The sequence below is a fragment of the Nerophis lumbriciformis genome, linkage group LG35 (genome assembly GCF_033978685.3).
Source record: "Nerophis lumbriciformis linkage group LG35, RoL_Nlum_v2.1, whole genome shotgun sequence".
NCBI classification, from domain to species: Eukaryota; Metazoa; Chordata; class Actinopteri; order Syngnathiformes; family Syngnathidae; genus Nerophis; species Nerophis lumbriciformis.
In genome coordinates, this window is record NC_084582.2 from 472,095 (window position 1) to 498,971 (window position 26,877).

At 39.2% G+C, this 26,877-nt stretch overlaps 1 protein-coding gene across 1 annotated transcript; it reads left to right on the forward strand.

Annotated features, from left to right (window-relative positions):
* The first annotated feature begins 1,033 nt into the window (after positions 1-1,033).
* Positions 1,034-25,633, forward strand: ndfip1 (Nedd4 family interacting protein 1). The gene is made up of 8 exons (XM_061927973.2): positions 1,034-1,269; positions 8,766-8,865; positions 13,731-13,870; positions 13,957-14,044; positions 15,182-15,306; positions 18,080-18,146; positions 18,234-18,346; positions 21,924-25,633. Exons 1-7 carry the CDS (start codon positions 1,234-1,236, stop codon positions 18,338-18,340), a joined length of 663 nt encoding a protein of 220 aa, XP_061783957.1. The 5' UTR covers positions 1,034-1,233; the 3' UTR covers positions 18,341-18,346; positions 21,924-25,633.
* Positions 25,634-26,877: the final 1,244 nt, after the last annotated feature.

The following is a 26,877-nucleotide window of genomic DNA, read 5'->3' on the forward strand; positions in this document are numbered from 1 at the left end:
GAAACACCGTCGGCTTCGCTGGGCCTGAGCTCATCTAAGATGGACTGATACAAAGTGGAAAAGTGTTCTGTGGTCTGACGAGTCCACATTTCAAATTGTTTTTGGAAACTGTGGACGTCGTGTCCTCCGGACCAAAGAGGAAAAGAACCATCTGGATTGTTATAGGCGCAAAGTTGAAAAGCCAGCATGTGTGATGGTATGGGGGTGTATTAGTGCCCAAGTTATGGGTAACTTACACATCTGTGAAGGCGCCATTAATGCTGAAAGGTACATACAGGTTTTGGAGCAACATATGTTGCCATCCAAGCAACGCTACCATGGACGCCCCTGCTTATTTCAGCAAGACAATGCCAAGCCACGTGTTACATCAACGTGGCTTCATAGTAAAAGAGTGAGGGTACTAGACTGGCCTGCCTGTAGTCCAGACCTGTCTCCCATTGAAAATGTGTGACGCATTATGAAGCCTAAAATACCACAACGGAGATCCCCGGACTGTTTGACAACTTAAGCTGTACATCAAGCAAGAATGGGAAAGAATTCCACCTGAGAAGCTTAAAAAATGTGTCTCCTCAGTTCCCAAACGTTTACTGAGTGTTGTTAAAAGGAAAGGCCATGTAACACAGTGGTGAACATGCCCTTTCCCAACTACTTTGGCACGTGTTGCAGCCATGAAATTGTAAGTTAATTATTATTTGCAAAAAAAAAAAAAAAAGTTTATGAGTTTGAACATGAAATATCTTGTCTTTGTAGTGCATTCAACTGAATATGGGTTGAAAATGATTTGCAAATCATTGTATTCCGTTTATATTTACATCTAACACAACTTCCCATATGGAAACGGGGTTTGTAGTTCGACATGTACTTCGCTATCAGGGAGGTGTAGCGGATTTTATAGACTCGGCTCAGTTTGTGTTGTTTTACACAGCTACTATATTACTTAGATCCCGCCTATTATGACGAGCTATCAAAACGATAGTTCTTGCTTACGTCATATGTTGATCTCTCTGTCGATTTGCACTGATTAGAGGATGCGATGTGAAACATAGCGATTCATCCCACAGCCTTGAACGCAGCACCAAACCTGCTTTAGAAGCGTGAGAAGGAGGAAGAAGTCAGCCGACTTTGAGGCAACATTAACCTCGCTACTTTGTCGGGGAGAGTCGTTCAAATTCAACCCACACTTAACACCGTAGTGGGAAGGCGACATTTGAACGATTCTCCTGCTCCTACAAGATGGCAGAGCAAACTAGCAGTGTGAGATATCAGGAGGTAGGTCTTGTCTCGCCGAAGCGACGCTAGCCTCTATGAGCTAACCAGTTAGCCTGTCATTGGCGACATAGCTTTTGTTGACATTTCAACGCAAACGGAGCGGATATAACGACAGGGCGCGTTAACCTTTATCAAAACCTATTTCACACACTTATTTACAAAACGAACCGTGTGTGACAAGCGTTTTTTTTTTTTTTTTACATATAAACGACCCGTTTTCACATATGTTACTAGCATTAGCTAGCATTCGTTAGCATGAGCTCAGTCGTTTGCAGATCGTTGATTATAAGTCAACATCTTGCTTTCAGAACATTAGAAGCTTTAGTTTTTAGGTTGCTGGTTTATTAACGTTAATATGTATTTGTCTTAGGGCTGGGCCAGGGGTCGGCAACCCGCGGCTCTAGAGCCGCATGCGGCTCTTTAGCGCCGCCCTAGTGGCTCTATGGAGCTTTTTCAAAAATGTATGGAAAATGGAAAAAGATGAGGGGGAATTTTTTTTGTTTTAATATGGTTTCTGTAGGAGGACAAAGATGACACAAACCTCCCTAATTGTTATAAAGCACACTGTTTATATTAAACATGCTTCACTGATTCGAGTATTTGGCGAGCGCCATTTTGTCCTACTAATTTTGGCGGTCCTTGAACTCACCGTAGTTTGTTTACATCAGGGGTGCTCACACTTTTTCTGCAGGCGAGTTACTTTTCAATTCATCAAGTCGTGGGGATCTACCTCATTCATATATATCATTTATATTTACTTATTTATGAAATATATGGCAGAGGGGTTAGTGCATCTGCCTCACAATACGAAGGTCCTGAGTAGTCTTGGGTTCAATCCCGGGCTCGGGATCTTTCTGTGTGGAGTTTGCATGTCCTCCCCGTGACTGCGTGGGTTCCCTCCGGGTACTCCGGCTTCCTCCCACTTCCAAAGACATGCACCTGGGGATAAGTTGATTGGCAACACTAAATTGGCCCTAGTGTGTGGATGTGAGTGTGAATGTTGTCTGTCTATCTGTGTTGGCCCTGCGATGAGGTGGCGACTTGTCCAGGGTGTACCCCGCCTTCCGCCCCATTGTAGCTGAGATAGGCTCCAGCGCCCCCCGCGACCCCAAAGGGAATAAGCCGTAGAAAATGGATGGATGGATGGATGTTTTTGTTAAGTTAAAGGTGTTTAATGATAATGCAAGCATGTTTAACACATATAGTTAATATTGTTAATAAATTAAAGGTGTTTAATGATAATGCAATCACGTTTAACACATAGTTAATATTGTTAATAAATTAAAGGTGTTTAATGATAATACAAGAATGTTTAATACATATAGTTAATAAATTAAAGGTGTTTAATGATAATACAAGTATGTTTAATACATATAGTTAATATTGTTAACAAGTTAAAGGTGTTTAAAGATACTGCAAGCATGTTTAATACAGCGTGGCGCAGTGGAAGAGTGGCCGTGCGCAACCCGAGGGTCCCTGGTTCAATCCCCACCTAGTACCAACCTCATCATGTTCGTTGTGTCCTGAGCAAGACACTTCACCCTTGCTCCTGATGGGTGCTGGTTAGCGCCTTGCATGGCAGCTCCCTCCATCAGTGTGTGAATGTGTGTGTGAATGGGTAAATGTGGAAGTAGTGTCAAAGCGCTTTAAGTACCTTGAAGGTAGAAAAGCGCGATACAAGTACAACCCATTTATCATTTATTTATATAGTTAATATTGTTAACAAGTTAAAGGTGTTTAATGATAATACAGGCATGTTTAATACATATAGTTAATATTATTAATAGGTTAAAGGTGTTTAAAGATAATGCAAGCATGTTTAACACATATAGTTAATATTGTTAACAAGTTAAGGTGTTTAAAGATAATACAGGCATGTTTAACACATATAGATTCCTTTCTTTCATGAAGACAAGAATATAAGTTGGTGTATAACCTGATTGTGATGACTTGCATTGATTGGAATCAGACAGTGGTGATGATAAGGTCCGCATTTTCGAATGGAGGAGGAAAAAGTCCTCCTTTCTGTCCAGTACCACATGAAAGTGGTTGGTTTTTGGCATCTTATTTGTCCAGCTTCCGTACTCCTTTGTATACACTTTACAAGAAATACATTGTCGGCAAACTCCGTAGCTTGCTAGCTTGTGCACGCCAGCTTTCTGAGACTCGTTTTGTTAGCGCAACTGTGCAGTCGGTCTTTGGAGTTTTGACGACAGGTACGGCGCCAGAGTCTGTTGAAATAAAGTGTTTCTCGCCTTCCAGTCGGTAATTTTAATGAGCTGGCAGCAGCCAGCGTCATCTCAGAAGACCCTCGGGTGCCGTGAATGTCAATCAAGTGACGAAAGTGACGTCATAGTGAAGATTTATGATCGCTCATTTTTAGGACTATTTTTTTAATGCCTGGCTGGTGATCGACTGACACACCCTCCGAGATCGACCGGTAGCTCGCGATCGACGTAATGAGCACCCCTGGTTTACATGTATAACTTTCTCTGACTTTCTAGGACGTGTTTTATGCCACTTCTTTTTCTGTCTCATTTTGTCCACCAAACTTTTAACGTTGTGCATGAATGCACATAGGTGAGTTTTGTTGATGTTATTGACTTGTGTGGAGTGCTAATCAGACATATTTGGTCACTGCATGACTGCAAGCTAATCGATGCTAACATGCTATTTAGGCTAGCTATATGTACATATTGCATCATTATGCCTCATCTGTAGGTATATTTGAGGTCATTTAGTTTCCTTTAAGTCATCTCAATTCAATATATATCTCATGACACACTATCTGTATGTAATATGGCTTTTAATTTGTTTGCGGCTCCAGACAGATTTGTTTTTGTATTTTTGGTCCTATATGGCTCTTTCAACATTTTGAGGTGCTGACCCCTGGGCTGGGCGATATGGCCTTTTTTTAATATCTCGATATTTTTAGGCCATATCGCGATACACGATATGTATCTCGATATTTTGCCTTAGCCTTGGATTTGTGGACTTGTGGAGTGCTAATCACAGCAGTATGGTGATTCTGTGTCAACATTAAAACATTCTTCTTCATACTGCATTAATATATGCTCATTTTAAACTTTCATGCAGAGAGGGAAGTAGGGATGTCCGATAATGGCTTTTTGCCGATATTCCGATATTGTCCAACTCTTCCATTACCGATACCGGTATCAACTGATACAGATATAAACCGATACCGATATATACAGTCGTGGAATTAACACATTATTATGCCTAATTTGGTGAAGATAAGGTCCTTTTTAAAAAAAAAAAAAAAATTAATAAAATGAAATAAGATAAATAAATTAAAAATGTTTTCTTGAATAAAAAAGCAAGTAAAACATTAAAGCTGCAAGCAGCATTGGTCGGGCCCGCATATTTGGCAGGTGCTAGTCCTAAATGTCCCAATAATTTTGTCCAGTGATAGTCATAAGTGTCCCAAGACTTTTGTCTAGTGTACCTACCTTGTCTGCATTGTGTGGGCACGTTGGTGCTTCCTGCTTTTAAGCAGCCATCTTAAAAAAACAGCAGTGCAGCAGCATCAGCGCAGCGGGTCTTTGAAGGGTCATAAAATCAAAACTGGAGCAGGTATTAAAACGCTGTTCTGTTATTTTATACACAAGGGTTTAATCTCTCTCCTGTGTTAGTTTGAAGCCGAAACGACAAACGCGCTCAGAGGAGATAGTTTTTGAAGGAAGGTGACCGGTTTTTACAAAAAATTTGTTTTGAAGGGGGAATAGCAAACTTCCTGTTGATTTTTGCTGGGAGTTGTCAATTTATGAAATGTAGGTCTAAGTGAGACCTACATAGCGGTTTTTGTTTCATGTCTCTCCGACCTTCCCAGTGGGAGTTACAGGCAGTTTTGTCAGTTTTTTCATCCGAGGAGCAGTTTTTTGTGCGTTTCATTAAAAAATTGCGCTAGAGCACAATTTTGAGATTTGGGGTTAGGTTTTTTTATTATATCGCAATTTTTGCCAGTCCTGATGTGTGTGTTCAGTTCGGTGAGTTTTGAAGCATGTTAAGGGGGTCAAATTACAGCTCAAAGAGGCAAAAGTGACTGTTTTTAGTACTTTTTTGTCTTGAAGGGGGAATTGCCAACTTCCTGTTGATTTTTGTCAGACCTACATAGAGGTTTTTGTTTCATGTCCCTCCGACCTTCCTAGTGGGAGTTACAGGCAGTCTATTTTTTTTTTTTCTAGGGTGCGCTAGAGCGCAATTTTGAGTTTTGTGGTTCGTTTTTTTTTAAAAAAAGGCAATTTTTGCAGGTCCTGATGTGTGGGTCAAATATGGTGAGTTTTGAAGCATGTTAAGTGGGTCAAATTACAGTTTAATGTGGTGGCGGAAGAATAAAGAATAAAACCTTACAAATTCAATAGGTCCTTATGTCCCATTGCATAAGGACTCCCACAGGGAGTCCTTATGCAATGCGGGCCCTAAATATAAAAACAGTTACATAGAAACTAGTTATTAATGAAAATAAGTAAAATTAAGTGTTAAAGGTTAGTACTATTAGTGGACCAGCAGCACGCACAATCATGTGTGCTTACGGACTGTATCCCTGCAGACTGTATTGATCTATATCAGTGGTTCTTAATCTGGGTCCGATTGAACCCTAAGGGTTCGGTGAGTCGGCCTCAGGAGTTCGGCACAGCCTTCGCCGCGGAGGTCCAGACACACCCGACTCATTGTGTAAATAAAAACTTCTCCCTATCGGCTTATTATGGATACAGGAACAGCAGAAGTCAGACTGATTTGCAGGTGTGTAATTTGTTGTGAGTTTATGCACTGCGTTGGTTTTGTTCTTTGAACAAGGTGATGTTTATGCACGCTTCATTTTGTGCACCAGTAAAAAAAACATAACTTTGTCTTGAATTAAAAAAAAAAAACATTTTATTTTTCACTAAAGAAGGGTTCGGTGAATGCGCATGTGAAACTGGTGGGATTCGGTACCTCCAACAAGGTTAAGAACCACTGATCTATATTGATATATAATGTAGGAACCAGAATATTAATAACAGAAAGAAACAACCCTTTTGTGTGAATGAGTGTGAATGGGGGAGGGAGGTTTTTTGGGTTGGTGCACTAATTGTAAGTGTATCTTGTGTTTTTTATGTTGATTTAATAAAAAACAAACAAAAAAAAAACAGATAATAAAAAACCGATACCGATAATTTCCGATATTACATTTTTAAGCATTTATCAGCCGATATATCGGACATCTCTACAACTAAGTCATTTGACCAAAACTGTATTTATTAAACAGTTATTAAGCATTCATGTCATTTCAAAACAGAAAGTGCAAGATTGTCAGAGACATTTTAAAACAAGCTATTAGTGCACTTTTGTGAATGATGTCACTAAGATGACATATCAAAACAACACTAAATTAAAGTGCACCTTTTGTACAGAACGCCACTACAATAGTTTAAAACAAATAAAGTGTACTTCTGTGCATGATGTCACACAAGATATGTCAATAACTGTCAAACGAAAATGAGCTGCATAATAGGAAATCAAATAGTGTACGTCCTTTGCTATGTGGTAGGTTCCGGCGGACGTTATCCCCTTATGTCGTGGACTATTTGTTTCATACGGTGTTGATGTGGAAATGGTTGCCTCTGCATTTTGTTGGTGTGGCACCGAACGGAGATGTTGACATGCGGAGTACGCACTCTTCATTCTCTAGCAGGTGACTTTTCAAATGATGCTACATATTAGCAGTAATGTTACTTTTTGTAGCATTACGCAGCTACGCTTTTTGCCCCACACTTGACAAATTACGGTTGTCTGTTTGACATATTCCCACTTTAAGCCAAACCACAGCCAGACGATGGACCCCTTGCTGTTTTTCTTGGGAATTAAATATTCCTTCATTTGTTACCAGATTCGCACCTTTTTCTCTCGTATTACCACTCGCACCACAGTTAATGTTACCCATGCTGCTACCTCTCTGCTCCGCGAGGGCGTGTACGTACAGTATGTGACGTATGTAAGAAGGTGCGCTTGTTTAAGTCTCTGTGAGAAGGAGAGACTAGAAAGAGTGAGAAGAGCCTGTAGTGAATGCCCGCAGCTAAAAGCAACTGCGTGAGAACGTATACTCCAATATCACGAAATAGTCATTTTCTATATCGCACAGAGACAAACCCGCGATATATCGAGTGTATCGATATATCGCCCAGCCCTAGTTTGTCTTATCACCGGCTGTGTACGTTTGCCAATGTAAGGTTTACAACGGGTTCATTATCAATCAATCAATGTTTACTTATATAGCCCTAAATCACGAGTGTCTCAAAGGGCTGCACAAGTTTATAACATCAATTAATAGAGTAAATAACAGGGATATACAGTATAAGTCAGTGTTTTTCAACCTTTTTTGGGCCAAAGCACAAATCCGAAGCCAACAGAAATCATTACAAAAATTGAAGTCGATATTGACATAAAAAAACGTTATCGCAATTGTTAAATATTAATTTAAACCATAACCAACCATGCATCACTTTAGCTCTTGTCTCAAAGTAGGTGTATTGTCACAACACGCTGTGACTTATTTTGAATTTGTTGTTGTTTTCCTGTGTGTAGTGTTTTAGTTCTTGTATTGTGCTCCTATTTTGGTGGCTTTTCCTGTTTTGTTGGTATTTTCCTGTTGCAGTTCCATGTCTTCCTTTGAGAGCCATTCCACGCACCTGCTTTGTTTTAGCAATCAAGACTATTTCAGTTGTTGCTATCCTTCTTTGTGTCGACATTGTTGTCATGCCATGTACGGATGTCCTTTGTGGACGCCATCTCTGCTCCACACGCTGTAAGTCTTTGCTGTCGTCCAGCATTCTGTTTTTCTTTACTTTGTAGCCAGTTCAGTTGTAGTTTCGTTCTGCGTAGCCATCCCTAAGCTTCAATGCTTTTTTTTTTAGGGGCACTCACCTTTTGTTTATTTCTGGTTTAAGCATTAGATACATTTTTACCTGCACACTGCCTCCCGCTGTCGTCTTTATATTGTGATCATGACAAACCATGTTCCCGACATCTACAAAGTAATTAGCTACCTGCTGCCACCTACTGATATGGAAGAGTATTACACGGTTACTCTGCCGAGTTCTAGACAGCACTGATACTCAACAATGGCACATTATTTGCGGATTGTAATTACTGGTTTGCAAAAAATATTTTTAACCCAAATAACTAAAATGACAATCTCCCACGGCACACCAGACTGTATCTCACGGCACAGTGGTTGAAAAACACTGGTATAAGTGATCGTGTTCAGGAATATCATTTTAGGAATGATGCTGGTTGCAGAAATGGCCTCTTAAATGACCACATGTTGCACTGTATTTTCAAAAACATCTTATCTGTCTGGGTTGTGATCAATGTCTTATGTAAACAAGGCACATTTAACTTGATTGAAGTATCTATGTTCACATAGTTCTTAGTCAGCATGTAGAGCTTTGCCAAATGAGGCATTTGGTATTGACAGCCTATTGATTATCACTCAGCTGGTGAATCATGAGGAGGAGCCACTCCCACCATCTCAAGAGGGTCCTGCTCAGGAGGTACCACCACCCCCTTACAGCAGTGTGGTTGCAGCAAATTCAGGTTGGAAACCATTATCTTCTATCTTGTGTCTTTGTTTTCTTTTTTTTTTACAATCTTTTATCTCACAACAAACGGCGGCAGAAGTGGGAGGAATGCTTAATCCAAATATGTAGGCGTGAGCGAGCAGTATAACGGCCACAATGGAAAACAATTCCGAGAAGAAAGTGTAGATTTTAAGCTGTTACCACTAAACTTCTGATGTGCAAAAAAAACATTGCTGAGCAAAATTATACTAAAGTGCAGTTTGACTTTATTAACATTATTAAAAAATGTTGTGTTCTTAATTAGTTAGTAAATTAGAAATTTATTTTTCTGTACCGTTACATGTTTTTTGCTTGTACGGTACTTTATTTTCTAAAATGGGTACATGTCTTTATATAATATACATTTACTTCTGTACTGTTTAGGGATGTCCCGATCCAGGTTTTTGCACTTCCGATCCGATACCGATATTGTTTTTGCATTTCCGATTCGATACCGATCCTGACCGATACTGGCCTATCCGAGTATGTATTAAAGTTTAAAGTTATTTAGCCTACTTAGTTGTCAGAATCATGTTGAAAAGGGTTTTAGTACTCTTGATAACAACTAGCCAGCTGAATTAGGGGAGTTTGAATAATACACAATGGTTGGTAACAAGAAACTGACCTGTTTATTCAAGGATAAACACAAAATAGACAAAATTATACATGACAAACAGAAATGGCATCATTGAACTAGGGCTGGGCGATATGGCCTTTTTTTAATATTGCCATATTTTAAGGCCATATTGCGATACACAATATATATCTCGATATTTTGCCTTAGCCTTGAATGAACACTTGATGCATATAATCACAGCAGTATGATGATTCTATGTGTTTTGATTGATTGAGACTTTTATTAGTAGGTTGCATAGTGAAGTACATATTCCGTACAATTGACCACTAAATGGTAACACCCGAATAAGTTTTTCAACTTGTTTAATGATACAGCTATATACTATCAGATATATACTATCATCATAATACAGTCATCACACAAGATCATCACATTGAATTATTTACATTATTTATAATCCAGGGTGTGGAGGGGGGCGCCGGATGTAAGTGTCAAAAAGACAGCCAAAAGAGTTTGATATGAGAATAAATCTAAAGTTAAAATATAGGGTAGAAATGCACCCATTTGCAGGAAATGTAGTCTTGATTTTCAAAATTTTCTTTCAAGGCTTGCATGTCTACATTAAAACATTCTTCTTCATACTGCATTAATATATGCTACTTTTAAACTTTCATGCAGAGAAGGAAATCACAACTAAAAAAATCACTAATTTTTTCATACGGCGTTGATCTGGAAATTTTTGCCTCGGCATTTTGATGGTGTGGGCGTGTGGCACCGAATGGAGATAAGCGTCTCGACAGACGTCACAATATTTGAACAATGATGACGAAAACTGTTTTCTCTGTCGTGTCCGTGTGTCGAAAATTGTTATGCGCTTATTTTTTTATTAGATTTTGTGCGTGGCATAGATTTGCTATGCGCAGAGGACGCTTAAACAGTGCGCAATTGCACAGGCGAGCACCTTAGAGGGAGCGTTGCTCGCACGGCTGCGCTAGCATCACAGTTAACGTTAGCCATGCTGCTACCTCTCTGCTCAGGGAGGACGTATACGTACGTGACGTATGACGTGACAGTATGTGACGTGTGTAAGAAGGTGCACTTGCTGTCTGTGAGAGGGAGACACAGGAAAGAGTGAGAAGAGCCTGTCGTGTAATGCCAGCAGCTAAAAGCAACTGCGTGAGAATTCACAGACCTGTGGATGTGTTGAAGGTGTTCTGGAAAATGCGGAACGGAAATTACGGAGCAGCAGAAAAGTGGAATGTATTATTTAAATCGGTGCGTTGGAAAACACGGACCGGAGTTTTTTTTAAACTGGATCTGGATCGGCATTTTCCCATGCCTTGCCGATACGCAATTTTTGGCAAATATCAGCAGCCGATCCGATCCAAATATCGGATCGGGACATCCCTAGTACTGTTACATGTTTGTTGCTTGTACTGTACTTTATTTTGTAAAATGGGTACATGTCTTTATGTAATAAATATATTTACTAATTTTGCTCAACAATCGTTTTTTTTGCACATCAGAAGCTTAGTGGTAACAGCTTAAAATCTACACTTTCTTCTCGGAATTGTTTTCCATTGTGGCCGTTATACTGCTCGCTCACGCCTACATATTTTGATTAAGCATTCACAGTTTTTTCCCCTCGGCCATCAGACACATGAACAATAACAAAATCTGATAGCTCAGTTACAGCTCTTTTTATTACCTATTCTGTGTTATATGCGTTTTATGTTGCACGATTGCACCAATAAAAATTCCTAGTTTGTGAACCCGTTCTCAAACAATGGCAATAACAACTATTCTGATTCTTGCAATATTCATATTGCCTCTAAAATAATCTATGATTACATCATTATTTAACTTTACAGTGAATTTTACTTGAGCAAATAGGAAACAATATATATTTTAGGGGGGAAAAACTGGAACACTGTATCAAATGGCATATAATACAGTAGTTATATCAACAACTACAGGATCATTATTCTCTAAATGTATTGACAATGTCAGCGAAAGTATTGACTTATTTTTCCATTCTGCATTATGAGCTACCACAATTTATTTGCAAGTTTAAATCTTCATTTTATAATGTAATGGAGTTCTACACTAGGGATGTCCCGATCCAGGTTTTTGCACTTCCGATCTGATACCGATATTGTTTTTGCACTTCCGATCCGATACCGATACTGACCGATACCAATACTGACCGATAATGGCCTATCCGAGCAAGTATTAAAGTTTAAAGTTATTTAGCCTACTTAGTTGTCAGAATCATGTTGAAAAGGGTTTTAGTACTCTTGATAACAACTAGCCAGCTGAATTAGGGGAGTTTGAATAATACACAATGGTTGGTATCAAGAAACTGAGCTGTTTATTCAAGGATAAACACAAAATAGACAAAATTATACATGACAAACAGAAATGGCATCATTGAAACAAGGGCTGGGCGATATGGCCTTTTTTTAATATTGCGATATTTTAAGGCCATATTGCGATACACAATATATATCTCGATATTTTGCCTTAGCCTTGAATGAACACTTGATGCATATAATCACAGCAGTATGATGATTCTATGTGTTTTGATTGATTGATTGAGACTTTTATTAGTAGGTTGCACAGTGAAGTACATATTCCGTACAATTGACCACTAAATGGTAACACCCCAATAAGTTTTTACACTTGTTTAAGTCGGGGTCCACTTACAGATATGATACAGATATATACTATCATCATAATACAGTCATCACGCAAGATAATCACATTGAATTATTTACATTATTTATAATCCAGGGTGTGGAGGGGGGCGCCGGATGTAAGTGTCAAAAAGACAGCCAAAAGAGTTTGATATGAGAATAAATCTAAAGTTAAAATATAGAGTAGAAATGCACCCATTTGCAGGAAATGTAGTCTTGATTTTCAACATTTTCTTTCAAGGCTTGCATGTCTACATTAAAACATTCTTCTTCATACTGCATTAATATATGCTACTTTTAAACTTTCATGCAGAGAAGGAAATCACAACTAAAAAAATCACTACTTTTTCAGACGGTGTTGACCTGGAAATTTTTGCCTCGGCATTTTGATGGTGTGGACGTGTGGCACCGAACGGAGATAAGCGTCTCGACAGACGTCACGATATTTGAACAATGATGACGAAAACTCTTTTCTCTGTCGTGTCCGTGTGTCGAAAATTGTTATGCGCTTATTTTTTATTTGATTTTGTGTGTGGCATATAATTGCTATGCGCAGAGGACGTTTAAACAGTGCACAATTGCACAAGCGCGCACCTTAGAGAGAACGTTGGTCACACGGCTGCGCTAGCATCACAGCTAACGTTAGCCATGTTGCTACCTCTCTGCTCGGGGAGGACGTATACGTATGTGACGTATGACGTGACAGTATGTGACGTGTGTAAGAAGGTGCGCTTGCTGTCTGTGAGAAGCACAGACACAGAAAAGAGTGAGAAGAGCCTGTCGTGTAATGCCAGCAGCTAAAAGCAACTGCGTGAGAATCCACAGACCTGTGGATGTGTTGAAGGTGTGCTGGAAAATGCGGAACGGAAATTAGGGAGCAGCAGAAAAGTGGAATGTACTATTTAAATAGGTGCGTTGGAAAACACGGAGCGAAGGTTTTTTTTAAATGGATCTGGATCGGCATTTTCCCATGCCTTGCCGATACGCATTTTTTTGAAAATATCGGCGGCCGATCCAATCCAAATATCGGATCGGGACATCCCTATTCTACACTACTGCAAAATGTCCATTCGGGGACTTTTGAGGCCGATTTTTGTCTATTTTTTGTGGCTTTATAGTCATTTGATTGATATTCCAAAGAAATTTCATTAGCATTTAAACATATACTTGTGAATGAATGATCAGTTTTATAGATGTAGAACTACTATAATGTGTACTGTTTGTACACAAGGCTGTTTGAAAAGCACTTTCCAAGTCATAATTCTTGACAAGATTGTGTATGTAGGTGTAGTTTGAAACTGGGTGACTCACTTGACTGCTGCTTTTGTGTTTGTTGCTGGCAAACAGCCAAATGTCCTGCAAGAAAGGCTTAGATTGCAGGAGACAGAACATTAGCAGTAATGGATGCATATTACTCTAATGTATTCCCAACCTTGCTTCATTTTTTGCTCTGCTTTATTCAACCTATTTCCAGCTGTGTTCAAACCCACTCAAACGAATGTTGGGAGGTTGTTTTTTCCGGCATTTCGAGAAAATCGGGATGATCTGAACTATTTGTCTCCTTTCCAGCTTTCTTTGAATATAAGGAAGATGGGGGAAGATTCCCCAACCCACCGTCCTACAATGTGGCCACCACTTTGCCCTCTTATGATGAAGCAGAAAGAAGCAAAGTGGAGGCAGCCGTCCCTCTTGTCAACGGGAGAGTCACCGTATGTCGTTGTTTTTGTGCATATACCTGTCTGTACTTTATACCCAAAAGACAAAGGTCATTTATTGTGTCTCTCTGGTAGCGCAGGATGAGGACTTTGTGGCCAGAGACGACTTTGAGGACGCCGACCAGCTGCGAATAGGAAATGACGGCATATTCATGCTGACTTTCTTTAGTAAGAAAAACACACTTTAAACAGGCTATATTGTTTTCCTACATATAAAACACTTCTTTGTGGTATACATAATATGTATGTAGTGTTTTGTTCAAAATTTTGCATAGATTTTGTTTTACAGACCATCTTCAAGCCACTTTCTTACTATCTTCAGAATGCACCATTTTGTGGGCGGTCTTATTTACGTGCCTCCACTTCGACTGTGTCACCACCCCGTCAGCCAAGTTGGAGTTTTTAGCGCTTCCATATCGAGTCTACTGACTGATTTAAGTTAGAACTATACGCTACTTTAAATTAGAAATGACAACAGCGAAATATTTTACCATGCATGTGCATGCACGAGCCAGTCTGTACCACAACAATAGCACAGAGAAAAGGAAGGAACTTGGACTACAACTGAATAACAGTTTGAAATTTAAACTAGTTTTGTTTGTTTATATTACCGTACCTTTGATTGTTTTACTTGGCCTACCTCACAGTGCGGTGCGTTCAGTGACACTCTGGAAACATGGACTGTAAGGCTCTTGTTGACTTTGATTGGACTACTGTATTAGTAGTATAAGCAATAACTTTATTTTTGCCTTCTGGTGGCTTATTTTGCAGCTTCAGTATAAAAAAACAAAAAGCCTTAGTCACTATCCATCCATCCATTTTCTACCGCTTGTCCCTTTCGGGGTCGCGGGGGGGTCGCTGGAGCAAGGTGTACACCACCTTCCGCCCGAATGCAGCCTGAGTCACTAATGTATGTTTAATCGTACTAAAACCTAGACCGTGTATTGAAACTTGGACTTTTTTGGTGACATTTTTTTTGTCTAAAACCTGCGCGTGCGAAAACTGAGGTACCAAAAGAGGTTAGCCTCTGTTAATAGTAATATGAGTTTCATTGCAGTGTAAATTTATCTTCTCGGATCTAATTATCTTACTTCTTATTGAAGCACAAAAAATACAAATTAAGGAGTTTAAATGCTCTCAACTTAGCTCCAGTGAGATACTTTGATTTTGCGAGACATTAAAGGTGTATTTTTCACTCAATGCTGTTGTATGCCAAAGAGCTAATGTCAACATCATTTGCCATCCTTTGCATATTCAGTAGTTTTTTAGTGTATCCATTAGTTAAAAGCTGCTGTTATTTTTCAGTGGCATTCCTCTTCAACTGGATCGGCTTCTTCTTGTCCTTCTGTTTGACCACATCAGCTGCTGGACGATACGGCGCCATCTCGGGCTTTGGCCTGTCCCTGATCAAATGGGTTCTTATCGTCAGGGTGAGAAATATTTACGTATCTTAAGGCTGGCACTCAGTAGAGGACAAATGTGGAAAGATTGTATATCAACACAACGCATTCTATCGTTGAGTTTAATTCAACGCATTCATTTAGAAAATGTACGGTACTCATCCTTGATTGTACATGGTTATTTGGGTCATCCCTTCATAACAATGCATTACTGCTGGTTTCCTGACTTTTTGGATTGTTCTGTTCATTCATGTTGCTGAAGGTAGGCACTTAGCATCATAAACTAGTTGGAATAAGTGATTGCATCAATAATATACAAGGTCTTTTTTGCAGCCTTGTGTGCTTTGACTTTTTGGATTGTATTGCGTTAAGGGCTTCGAGGATTCATTGAATAAATTAATTAATAATTCGATTAGAGAACAGCTTCAATTTGTACTCCGTTACTTTTATTTAACCGCTAAATGAGTTTAACTGATAAAAAAAAAATCTAATCCGGACCGTATGGAGTGCGCCGGACTTTAAATATGTAGACATAGTTTCCACACAGTTGCTACAATAGAGTGCACCTGAGAGCGGTGGTGTGTGGGTGCCGTGATCTGTGTGTCGGCGGACGGCGGAAAGTTTTATTTGTATTATTATTATTGTATTATTTATACACACATGTTAAAAGTGCAATTACTATGTTGCTGATGTGCATTTATTAGAAAAAAAAGAATGAAGGTTATGGTCAGCAGAGAGTGCACCCATTATACAGTGGGTACGGAAAGTATTCCGAAAGTATCCGACCCTTTAAATCATGGGTGTCAAACTCTGGCCCGCCCGCCGTGTAATTTCACTTGGCCCTTGAGGCGATATCAAATTAACACTAGAGCTGGCCCGCCGATTATATTCAGCGGCGGTGCCGCGGTAACACCGCATTCACCGCTAATTCTCATACTTGCCAACCCTCCCGGGAGACTCTCAATTTTCAGTGCCCCTCCCAAAAATCGTCACGTCCGCTTTTCACCCAGTCCAGCATCTGCTGGCCCAGTCACATAATATGTGCGGCATTAGCATGCACGCGTGAATGCATACTTGGCCAACAGCGATACAGGTTACACTGACGGTGCCCGTATAAATAACTTTAACACTGTTAGAAATATACGCCACACCAAACAAGAATGACAAACACATTTCGGGAGAACATCCGCACCTTAACACAACATAAACACAACAAAACAAATACCCAGAATCCCATGCAGCCCTAACTCTTCCGGGCAGCAATATACACCCCCGCTACCACCAAGCACGCCCTCCCCAACCCCGCCCACCTCAACCGACGCACGGAGGGGGGTGATAATGAGGGATGTCTCAGCTCAAAGCCTGAGCCCCGACATTAATGAACTAGCATCCAAGAAAAGATGGCAGGTATCTGGCTTGGGCACATCAGATTAGATCAGTGTGTTGCAAACTGAGCAGTTTAAAGTCCAGAATGGTTGGTTTATTCATTGTTATTTTATTTTCTAATTTATTAGCCTGTGGAAAAAGTTAATGTTGATATTTACCTCAGAAGGCTGCAAATAGAAAAGAGGCATTACATTTTTATTTAAATTGTATTTGATATGCCATTGATATTTTTATTATTATTATTTGAAACTCGATTTTGCATGTCACTATAAAGTTATACAAGCCTTGCTTGTTCAATAGTCAATGCAAAACTTGTTTGGGTCCCTATTAAAAGGTTAATTTGTTCAACATTGGCCCGCGGCTTTGTTCACTTTTAAATTTTGGCCCACTCTGTATTTGAGTTTGGCACCCCTGCTTTAAATTGTTCACTCTGTTTCATTGCAGCCATTTGCTAAAATCCAAAAACTTAATTTTATTTCTCATTCATTTACACTCAGCCCCCATCCTTTGCTGTGACACTCGTATAACTCACATGCTCTCCATTTCTTCTGATCCTCCTTGAGATGGTTCTGCTCCTTCATTTCAGTCTAGCTGTGTTTAATTAGCCTGATTGGAATTGATTAGGAAATACACACACCTGTCTGAATAAGACCTTACAGCTCATAGTCCATGTCAGAGCAAATGAGAATCATGAGGTCGAAAGCCCTGATCTAAACCCAATTAAGCATCTCTGGAATTGGCTGTCCATCAACGTTCACCAGCCAACCTGACAGAACTGGAGAGGATCGGCAAGGAAGAATGGCAGAGGAGCCCCAAATCCAGGTGTAAAAAACATGTTGCATCATTCCCAAGAGCACTCATGGCTGTATCAGCTCAAAAGGGTGCTTCTACTCAATACTGAGCAAAGGGTCTGAATACTTATGACTGTTATATTTCAGTTTTTCTTTTTTTATATATAAATTTGCAAACAATTCTACATTTGTTTTTTGTTTTTCAAAATGGGGTGCTTGGTCTACTTTAATGAAAAATAAAATGAACTTTTTTGATTTGATCAAATGCCTGCAATGAAACAAAGAGTGAAACATTTAAAGAGGTCTGAATACTCTCCGTACCTAAAGTACAACTTGTTCCTGTTGATAGAAAGTCCTCGATTTGGTCTGTACTGATTTTTCACAATACAGAATTTACATAAAATCTGGAATTGATATTGCAGAATGTGAATACTACTGTACTAATTGCATTGAAAACCAAACATGGTCTGCATTGCTTTACGTTCTCTTAAAGCTCCATGCACACAATGCATGTGATGCCATAAAACCACATTCTCCAACCAACTGCTGAGTTATAAATACAGCAGTTTTATTTTGTGCTGTTTCACTGCACCTAATAACTTAAACCTTTTTTTTTATCTTCGCAGTTTTCAACCTACTTCCCTGGCTACTTTGATGGCCAGTACTGGTTGTGGTGGGTGTTCCTGGCTTTGGGTGAGTAACATGTTGTATCATGGATAGCATTTTTATTTCTGCAATGCTATCGTCAGAGTTGTTTACATATAACTATTTTCCTTGCAGGCTTCATGCTGTTCATCAGGGGCTTTGTCAACTACTCCAGAGTGCGCAAACTTGCAGATCCTGCGTATGCCAGTCTACCCCGAACAAGAGTTCTATTCATCTATTAGACTGAGGCAAGTTTGTGCTACACTTTAATAAGGCTGCCTTCTTTTGTGGACAAGATTTCAGGAAGTGTTAATCCATGAAACAGATTCAACAAACATGTGTCAAGCAACTAAGGAATATGACAGTGTTTTTCCCATGCGTTCATTTATTTGTGTAAATTAGTACCATTACAAATCAATTTGCTGCTACCGGTTCATAACACAATAATAGGATGGTGGATGTGGCTTGTTTTTGGTACCGATTCATATTTCGATCCAGCAAACCGTCACATAATTATAACACCACTGTTGAGAGTGCACCTATTCACTTAAAGGGCTGCTGCTACACATACCGTATTTTTCGGACTATAAGTCGCAGTTTTTTTTCATAGTTTGGCCGGGGGTGCGACTTATGTGTAGGGATGATGTTTGATAAGAAATTATCGAGTTCGAGCCTATTATCGAATCCTCTTATCGAACCGATTTCTTATTGATTCTCTTGTCGAGTCCAGATAGGTTGTTGTATATGAAAAAAACACACAATATTTGGTTTAACAAAAGCTCACTTTTATTATATAAGAAAAAAATAAAATCTAATAAATAAATAAATATTGACTGTTGTTACCCAAAGTATATTAAGTGGGATTTTTCAGAAAAACAAATGTATACAGTAACACAAAAACAACCTGTCTCTGTGATCACTATAGGTGTATAAATAATAATATAGTGTTAAATAAAATCAGTCCCTTGGGCACAAAACTGAAAATAATACAGCTCTCCAAAAAGTGCACTTTTTCTGCTATTTGACATGACTGTTTGTTTTGATGCTTTGACATTTTTGCACTTTATTTCTTTATTGAAAGAACATTCTATGTAGAGAAAAGTTGTTTGCAAATGTGATTACAATGCTAAAAAATTAAAAGTTAAAGCTAAAAAAAGAAATACACTTTGAGTTAACATTATTTCTTTATAGGGGGAAAGATGTGATTTTATGAGCTAGGGCAGGGGTCGGCAACTCGCGGCTCCTCAATCACTCTGATGCGGCTCAGCTGCATACTTGTCGGCCCCCCCGATTTTCCCGAGAGACTTCCGGATTTCAGTGCCTCTCGCAGAAAACTCCCGGGATTAATATTTTCCGATTTCCACCCTTACAATAATAATAATAAGGGCGTGCCATGATGGTACAGCATTTAGCGCCCTCTACAATTTGTATTAACAGCGTGCCAGCCTAGCCTCTTGTTATATGCATCTTCTGCTTGCACACGTAAGTGACAGCAAAGCATACTTGGTCAACAGCCACACAGGTTACACTGACGGTGGCCATATAAAACAATTTTAACACTCTTACTAATAATGCGCCACACTTTGAACCAAACAAGAATGACAAACACATTTCGGGAGAACATCTGCACCTGAACACAACAGAACAAATACCCAGAATCCCATGCAGCCCTAACTCTTCCGGGCTACATTATACACCCCTGCTACCACCAAACCCCGCCCCCACCCCAACCCTGCTCCCCCACACATCCTTCCCAGGGATTTGAATAAAGAACTAACTCTTTTTCTTTACTATAGTGGTCTTGATAACGGGTACCGGTTCTCAAAAAGGGATTCGAGTCCGAGGTCTCGGTTCTTTTCTTATCAAACAACCGGGAAAATCGGTTTCGAGTATCATCCCTTCTCCTGAGTATAAGTCGCACCCCCGGCCAAACTATGAAAAAACCTGCGACTTATAGTCAGAAAAGTACGGTACACAACGTTGACATTTATAGTTGTATTTTGATAATGACGGTAAAAACATGCATATAGGTAAACGGTGCGTGCAACATCAACAAACATTGGTTTTGGAGGTAAATGTATATCATGAAATGCAACCTTACCCCAGCAAAAATAATGCTTGTTTATCTGCAAGAGTCTTAATACCAATGTCCTTTACCCAGCCAAGAAGTTCCATGCTTTTCCAAGTTTTCATGTGTTTTGTCGTGTTGAATGGTGTCTAGAGCACCAGATAGTTCGACATGTCTGGGAACGCGACCAACGAATAATCCTTGAGATCACTCGACAAATCTTTTTTTGATAGCGTATAGCAGGGGTGCTCATTACGTCGATCGCGAGCTACAGGCATTAAAGAAATAGTCCTAATAATGAGCGATCATAAATCTTCACTATGACGTCACTTTCGTCACTTGATTGACATTCACGGCACCCGAGGGTCTTCTGAGATGACGCTGGCTGTTGACAGCTCATTAAAATTACCGACTGGAAGGCGAGAAACACTTTATTTCAACAGACTCTGGCGCCGTACCTGTCGTCAAAACTCCAAAGACCGACTGCACAGTTGCACAGTTGCGCTAACAAAACAAGAGTCTCAGAAAGCTGGCGTGCACAAGCTAGCAAGCTACGGAGTTTGCCGACAATGTATTTCTTGTAAAGTGTATACAAAGGAGTACGGAAGCTGGACAAATAAGATGCCAAAAACCAACCACTTTCATGTGGTATTGGACAGAAAGGAGGACTTTTTTTTCTCCTCCATTCGAAAATGCGGACCTTATCAGCACCACTGTCTGATTACAATCACTGCAAAAGTCATCAGAATCAGGTAATACACCAACTTATATTCTTGTCTTCATGAAAGAAAGGAATCTATATGTGTTAAACATGCTTGTATTATCTTTAAACACCTTTAACTTGTTAACAATATTAACTATATGTGTTAAACATGCTTGTATTATCATTAAACACCTTTAACTTATTAACTATATGTGTTAAACATGCTTGCATTATCTTTAAACACCTTTAACCTTTTAAAGACATGCACCTGGGGATAAGTTGATTGGCAACACTAAATTGGCCCTAGTGTGTGAGTGTGAATGTTGTCTGTCTATCTGTGTTGGCCCTGCGATGAGGTGGCGACTTGTCCAGGGTGTACCCCGCCTTCCGCCCGATTGTAGCTGAGATAGGCTCCAGCGCCACCCGTGACCCCAAAGGGAATAAGCGGTAAAAAATGGATGGATGGATGGATGGATGCTTGTATTATCATTAAACACCTTTAACTTGTTAACAATATTAACTATGTGTTAAACATGCTTGCATTATCTTTAAACACCTTTAACGTGTTAACAATATTAACTATATGTATTAAACATACTTGTATTATCATTAAACACCTTTAATTTATTAACAATATTAACTATGTATTAAACATTCTTGTATTATCATTAAACACCTTTAACTTGTTAACAAAAACATATATTTCATAAATAAGTAAATATAAATGATATATATGAATGAGGTAGATCCCCACGACTTGATGAATTGAAAAGTAACTCGCCTGCAGAAAAAGTGTGAGCACCCCTGGCGTATAGGGATAGATTCCATTGCATAGTTAGATTTGTTGCTCGTATGTGCTTATAGTGGTAAGATCTAGGCCCCTCGCGTACTCTGTTGGTTTGGTGGCCCACCACTTTGTTCACTTCCGTTCAAAAGTCATGTGACTGAATACAACGAACGGAATGCAGCGTTAATAGTGCACAACTTTTAGCAATGTGACAAAGTGTTGCAAGAAAACTAACCTGATGCATCGTTTCCATTTTCTTTCATTTAGCTTGTCGGACGTGGAAGACACGACGCACACAAATCAAAGCGATGAGACGTCTGAGCTAAAGGAAGAAGCGATTGGGGTACTAGTGGATGGATGACTTTAGTTTGCAAGCGTTTTAAGAGCAGGTTGAACTGTAATAGTCCCTCAGTGTACTCGTTAGTGGCGCATGTTCACCTGCTATTTTCATCCGGTCTGTTAACTTTTGTTTTCGCTGGACTACACGCTCATGTCACCAGCTGTTGTTAGCATGCGGCGTCACCACATGCTTTCCACTCGTACAACATGTGAGGCCAGTCTTATAAGTACCATACACTATATGGACTAAAGTATTGGGACACAGGGCAGGGGTGTCCAAACTTTTTCCACTGAGGGCCGCATACAGAAAGATTGAAAGATGCCAAGGACCTCTTCTATTTTACTCTATAACCAATCTAATGTACATAACACATTTGCTAGAAATGTTTAGAACAAATTAAATCTTAATCAAACAATCGTTAATGATAATAAAGTTTTTGGGGTGTGTAAACTAAAGACAAAATTCACTGATAACAATTATAACGGCAATAGGTTAATTATGTCTCCTTTTTGAATGTGTGTGTTCAGTTTCCTATATTCAGACTAGTTGTGGCTATAATAGAATCGAGTTGATTACAGTGGAATCTTAATTGGGTCTTGAACATGGAGAAGTTCATACATAAAAGCAGAGTTCCCCATAAGAGACATTGTAAACATGAATAGTAGGCTCCAGCCTCGACAAAAGTCCCGATTTTATTGAAGGTTTGTACACTTTGGACACAATATAAAGTGTTACACAGTACTGTATATCAAACACAGGTGCAACGTTCTATTTAATGACAAGTTGAACTTTGCTGTATGCACTGCACTGCCAACACACACACACACACACACAAGCCACTATGGTGTCCTCCCAAACAATCAGACATCCTAAAACTTTTACCAACCATATTGCTACAATAATAAGCATTTAAAAAAAGTAACATCCCTCACATTGACAAGGAGCTGAATGGAAAGAGTGGACAGACCGTGAGATACATACTTGCCAACCCTCCCGAATTTTCCGGGAGACTCCCGAAATTCAGCGCCTCTCCCGAAAACCTCCCGGGACAAATATTCTCCCGAAAATCTCCTGATTTTCAGCCGGAGCTGGAGGCCACGCCCTCTCCAGCTCCATGCGGACCTGAGTGAGGACAGCCTTTTTTCACGACGGGAGGACAACAGGGTGACAAGAACTAAATCATCCAGACTAGATAGAAATTGTATTATGTTTATGTTACCTAAAAATAAATATATTTATTAATTAAATTTTTTTTTTTTATAAATAAATAAATAAATTTTTACTATATTTTGCTAAAAACATCAAAATTAATTGTATTTTTATTTGTGTTTTTTCTGACTCCTTATTACATCCAGCCATAGAATTATACATTCAAATAAACATATTTGAAATAATTAATTTTAAATTATCATAATAATTCATTTAAAATGACCATATTTAATATTAAAATAATTGCTTGTTTATCAACAACTTTAGCATTTTATTCATTACATTTTGAAGCTCTCAGAAGCCAAGTTATGTTATATTCCTTAATATTTATTTATGCAAGTTTGAAGTATCAATTATCTAAACACAGTTTTGTTTGCATATTTTCAGGATGTAGATATATATATATATATATATATATATGAAATACTTGACTTGGTGAATTCTAGCTGTCAATATACTCCTCCCCTCTTAACCACGCCGTTAACCACGCCCTGCCCCACCTCCGACCACGCCCCTACGCCCCACCTCCCGAAATCGGAGGTCTCAAGGTTGGCAAGTATGGTGAGATAGAAAGAAGTGGGATCGGAGCCTGCTTGGTCAATCATACTTGGGAGTGCTATTAAATAACCTTAAGGCCCAAGCTGTTTGTTTACATGCTTTTTTTTTTTATTTCTCTTTGCTATTTGGGCTTGTTGGACCCTAATTAGAATAAAAACTAAGAATCATCTTTTGATATGATGTACTTAGTCCATAAGTACACAAACGTGTACTTCATGTTTAGTGACATGCTAATTCTTATTTTTACACTTTTTTTTTTCCAAATTCTATCGTATGTTATACTCTTCTGACACTCTTCTGGCAGTATAAGTGTCCACATAAGCGGCCGTAAGATCCCAATTCAGTAGTGTACACAATTTTGGAAATAAGAGCTAAAAGGTGCTGTCCACGCATGTGGCCACTAAGCCTTTAGAGCAGTGGTTCTTAACCTTGTTGGAGGTACCGAACCCCACCAGCTTCATATGCGCATTCACCGAACACTTCTTTAGTGAAAAATAAAATGTTTTTTTCAAATTCAAGACAAAGTTATACGTTTTTGGTAACACTTTAGTATGGGGAACATATTCTAAGTAACAATGACTTAATTTAGAGTTATTTAGTGAGGGTTAGGGTTAGAGGGTTAGAGGGTTAGGGTTATAATAAGGCCATGCCGAAAAAGGCATTAATAAGTACTTAATAATGACTAGTTAAGAGCCAATATGTTACTAATTTGCATGTTCCCATACTAAAGTGTTACCATGTTTTTTTTAACTGGTGCACAAAATGAAGCGTGCATGACCATCACCTTGTTCACAGAACAAAACCAACACAGTGCATAAACTCACAACAAATGACACACCTGCAAATCAGTCTGACTTCTGCTGTTGTCGTATCCGTAATACGCCGATAGGGAGAAGTTTTTATTTACACGATGAGTCGGGTGTGTCTCGACCTCCGCCGAACCCCTGAGGCCGACTCACCGAACCCCTAGGGTTCCATCGAACCCAGGTTAAGAACCACTGCTTTAGAGGTTTTAATGTACAGTACTCCTCCAAATAGTCATTTTTTTCCATCCACAGGGATTCCCTCGTTTTTTCCCCACACTGGTCTGTTGGCTTTTTGGGTCTCATTTTGTGTCAGTAAAATGGAAAATTAACGACTGAATGAAGCATTCGTACACAGAGACATGGTTCGCACACGGAGGCATTCTTGGAGGCGGTCCAAAAGTTTGTGTATCTACGTAGTTTCCACTGTCGTCTGCAGAAGGGTCACCTGATCGCTATCATACCTAAAACTTGTCTGAAAAGGAAACTGCTGCGCTAACGTGTTTCCACACACTGCCCTGACCTACATAGAGTGAACATGTGTGTTCTAGTCCACCTTTGTTCATAATGTTTCACCAAGGAATATGAATACTTGAGTCCATCTAGTGTACATGCTGGTCATGCATGTGTTTCATACCGCTCCAAATCAGCGTCCACGTGGTTTTACCTGATCCGCAATCAACAAACGTGTGTAGATTTGATATAACTGGACATTTAGTTGCTACAAAAAAAGTTGTATAGGAGAAAATATATGTGGCGGAAACAACTATTATCAAAGAATGTTGTATGCACTTTTAGAAACTAACAAAAAGCCCTTCGTTATTTGACGTCAAGCCTAAAACAAACAAAAAAAGTATATTTGCAATGTTGGGTTTTGTCAGAGGAAAAAGTGATTTGAAGCATAGTCGTGTTTAGGGGCGGTTCAACACTTTTTAGCCTTCATTGTTCAACTTTACTACGCACTATCATGGCTTTGATGTTCATTTCAAGTGATGTAGAACTGCATCTTTGCTTGTTCTGAAACTGTACAGAAAATATTTACTTCAATAAATGTCACTTCTAATGCCTGTTTTTGCTTACATTTAATGTGAGAAAATGTCTTCATTTATTCTACATCTTATATTGCAGTTAATAATGTGCCACTTCAGTTGTTTACTTTGAGATGCTATGTGCAGATGCGAAAGGTTGTTAGCCTGTTTGTGACCGTTAAATATCAATGCATTAGTGACTTAGTTTGATTATTAGGGCCCGCATGGCCCATTGTATAAGGACTCCCAAAAGGAGTCCTTATACAATGGGACTTAAGGACCTATTGAATTTGTAAGGTTTTATTATTATTATTCTTCCGCAACTTTGTGCTGTAATTTGTCCCCCTTAGCATGCTTCAAAACTCACCAAATTTTACACACACATCAGTAATATACGGAAAAACTTTTTGTCAAAAAACCAAACCCCAAAACTCAAAATTGCGCTCTAGCGCCCCCTGGAAAGAAAACTGCTTATAACTCCCAGTACGAATGTTGTAGAGACATGAAATAAAAACCTCTATGTAGGTCTTACTTAGACCTACTTTTCATTAATCAATTTCCTCGGGCAAAAATCAACAGGAAGTTGGCAATTCCCCCTTCAAGACAAAAAAGTACTAAAAACAGTCACTTTTGCCTCTTTGAGCTGTATTTTCACCCTCTTAACATGCTTCAAAACTCACCAAACTGAACACACACATCAGGACTGGCAAAAATTGCGATCTAATAAAAAAACCTAACACCAAATCTCAAAATTGCGCTCTAGCGCAATTTTTGAATAAAACGCAGAAAAAACTGCTCATCGGAAGAAAAAAATGACAAAACTGCCTGTAACTCCCACTGGGAAGGTCGGAGAGACATGAAACAAAAACCTCTATGTAGGTCTCACTTAGACCTACATTTCATATATTGACAACCCCCAGCAAAAATCAACAGGAAGTTTGCAATTTCCCCTTCAAAACAAATTTTTTTTATAAACCGGTCCCTTCTCTTCAAACATTATCTCCTCTGAGCGCGTTTGTCGTATCAGCTTCAAAATAACACAGGAGAGAGATTGAACCCTTCCAAATAAAAGTTATCGAAATAATTTTTCTAACTGCTCCGGTTTTGATTTTATGAGCCTTCAAAGAACCGCTGCGCTGATGCTGCTGCGTTGCTGCTTTTTTAAGATGGCTGCTTAAAAGCAGGAAGCACCAACGTGCCCACACAATGCAGACAAGGTAGGTACACTAGACAAAAGTCTTGGGACACTTCAGACTAAAAGTAGACAAAAGTATTGGGACACT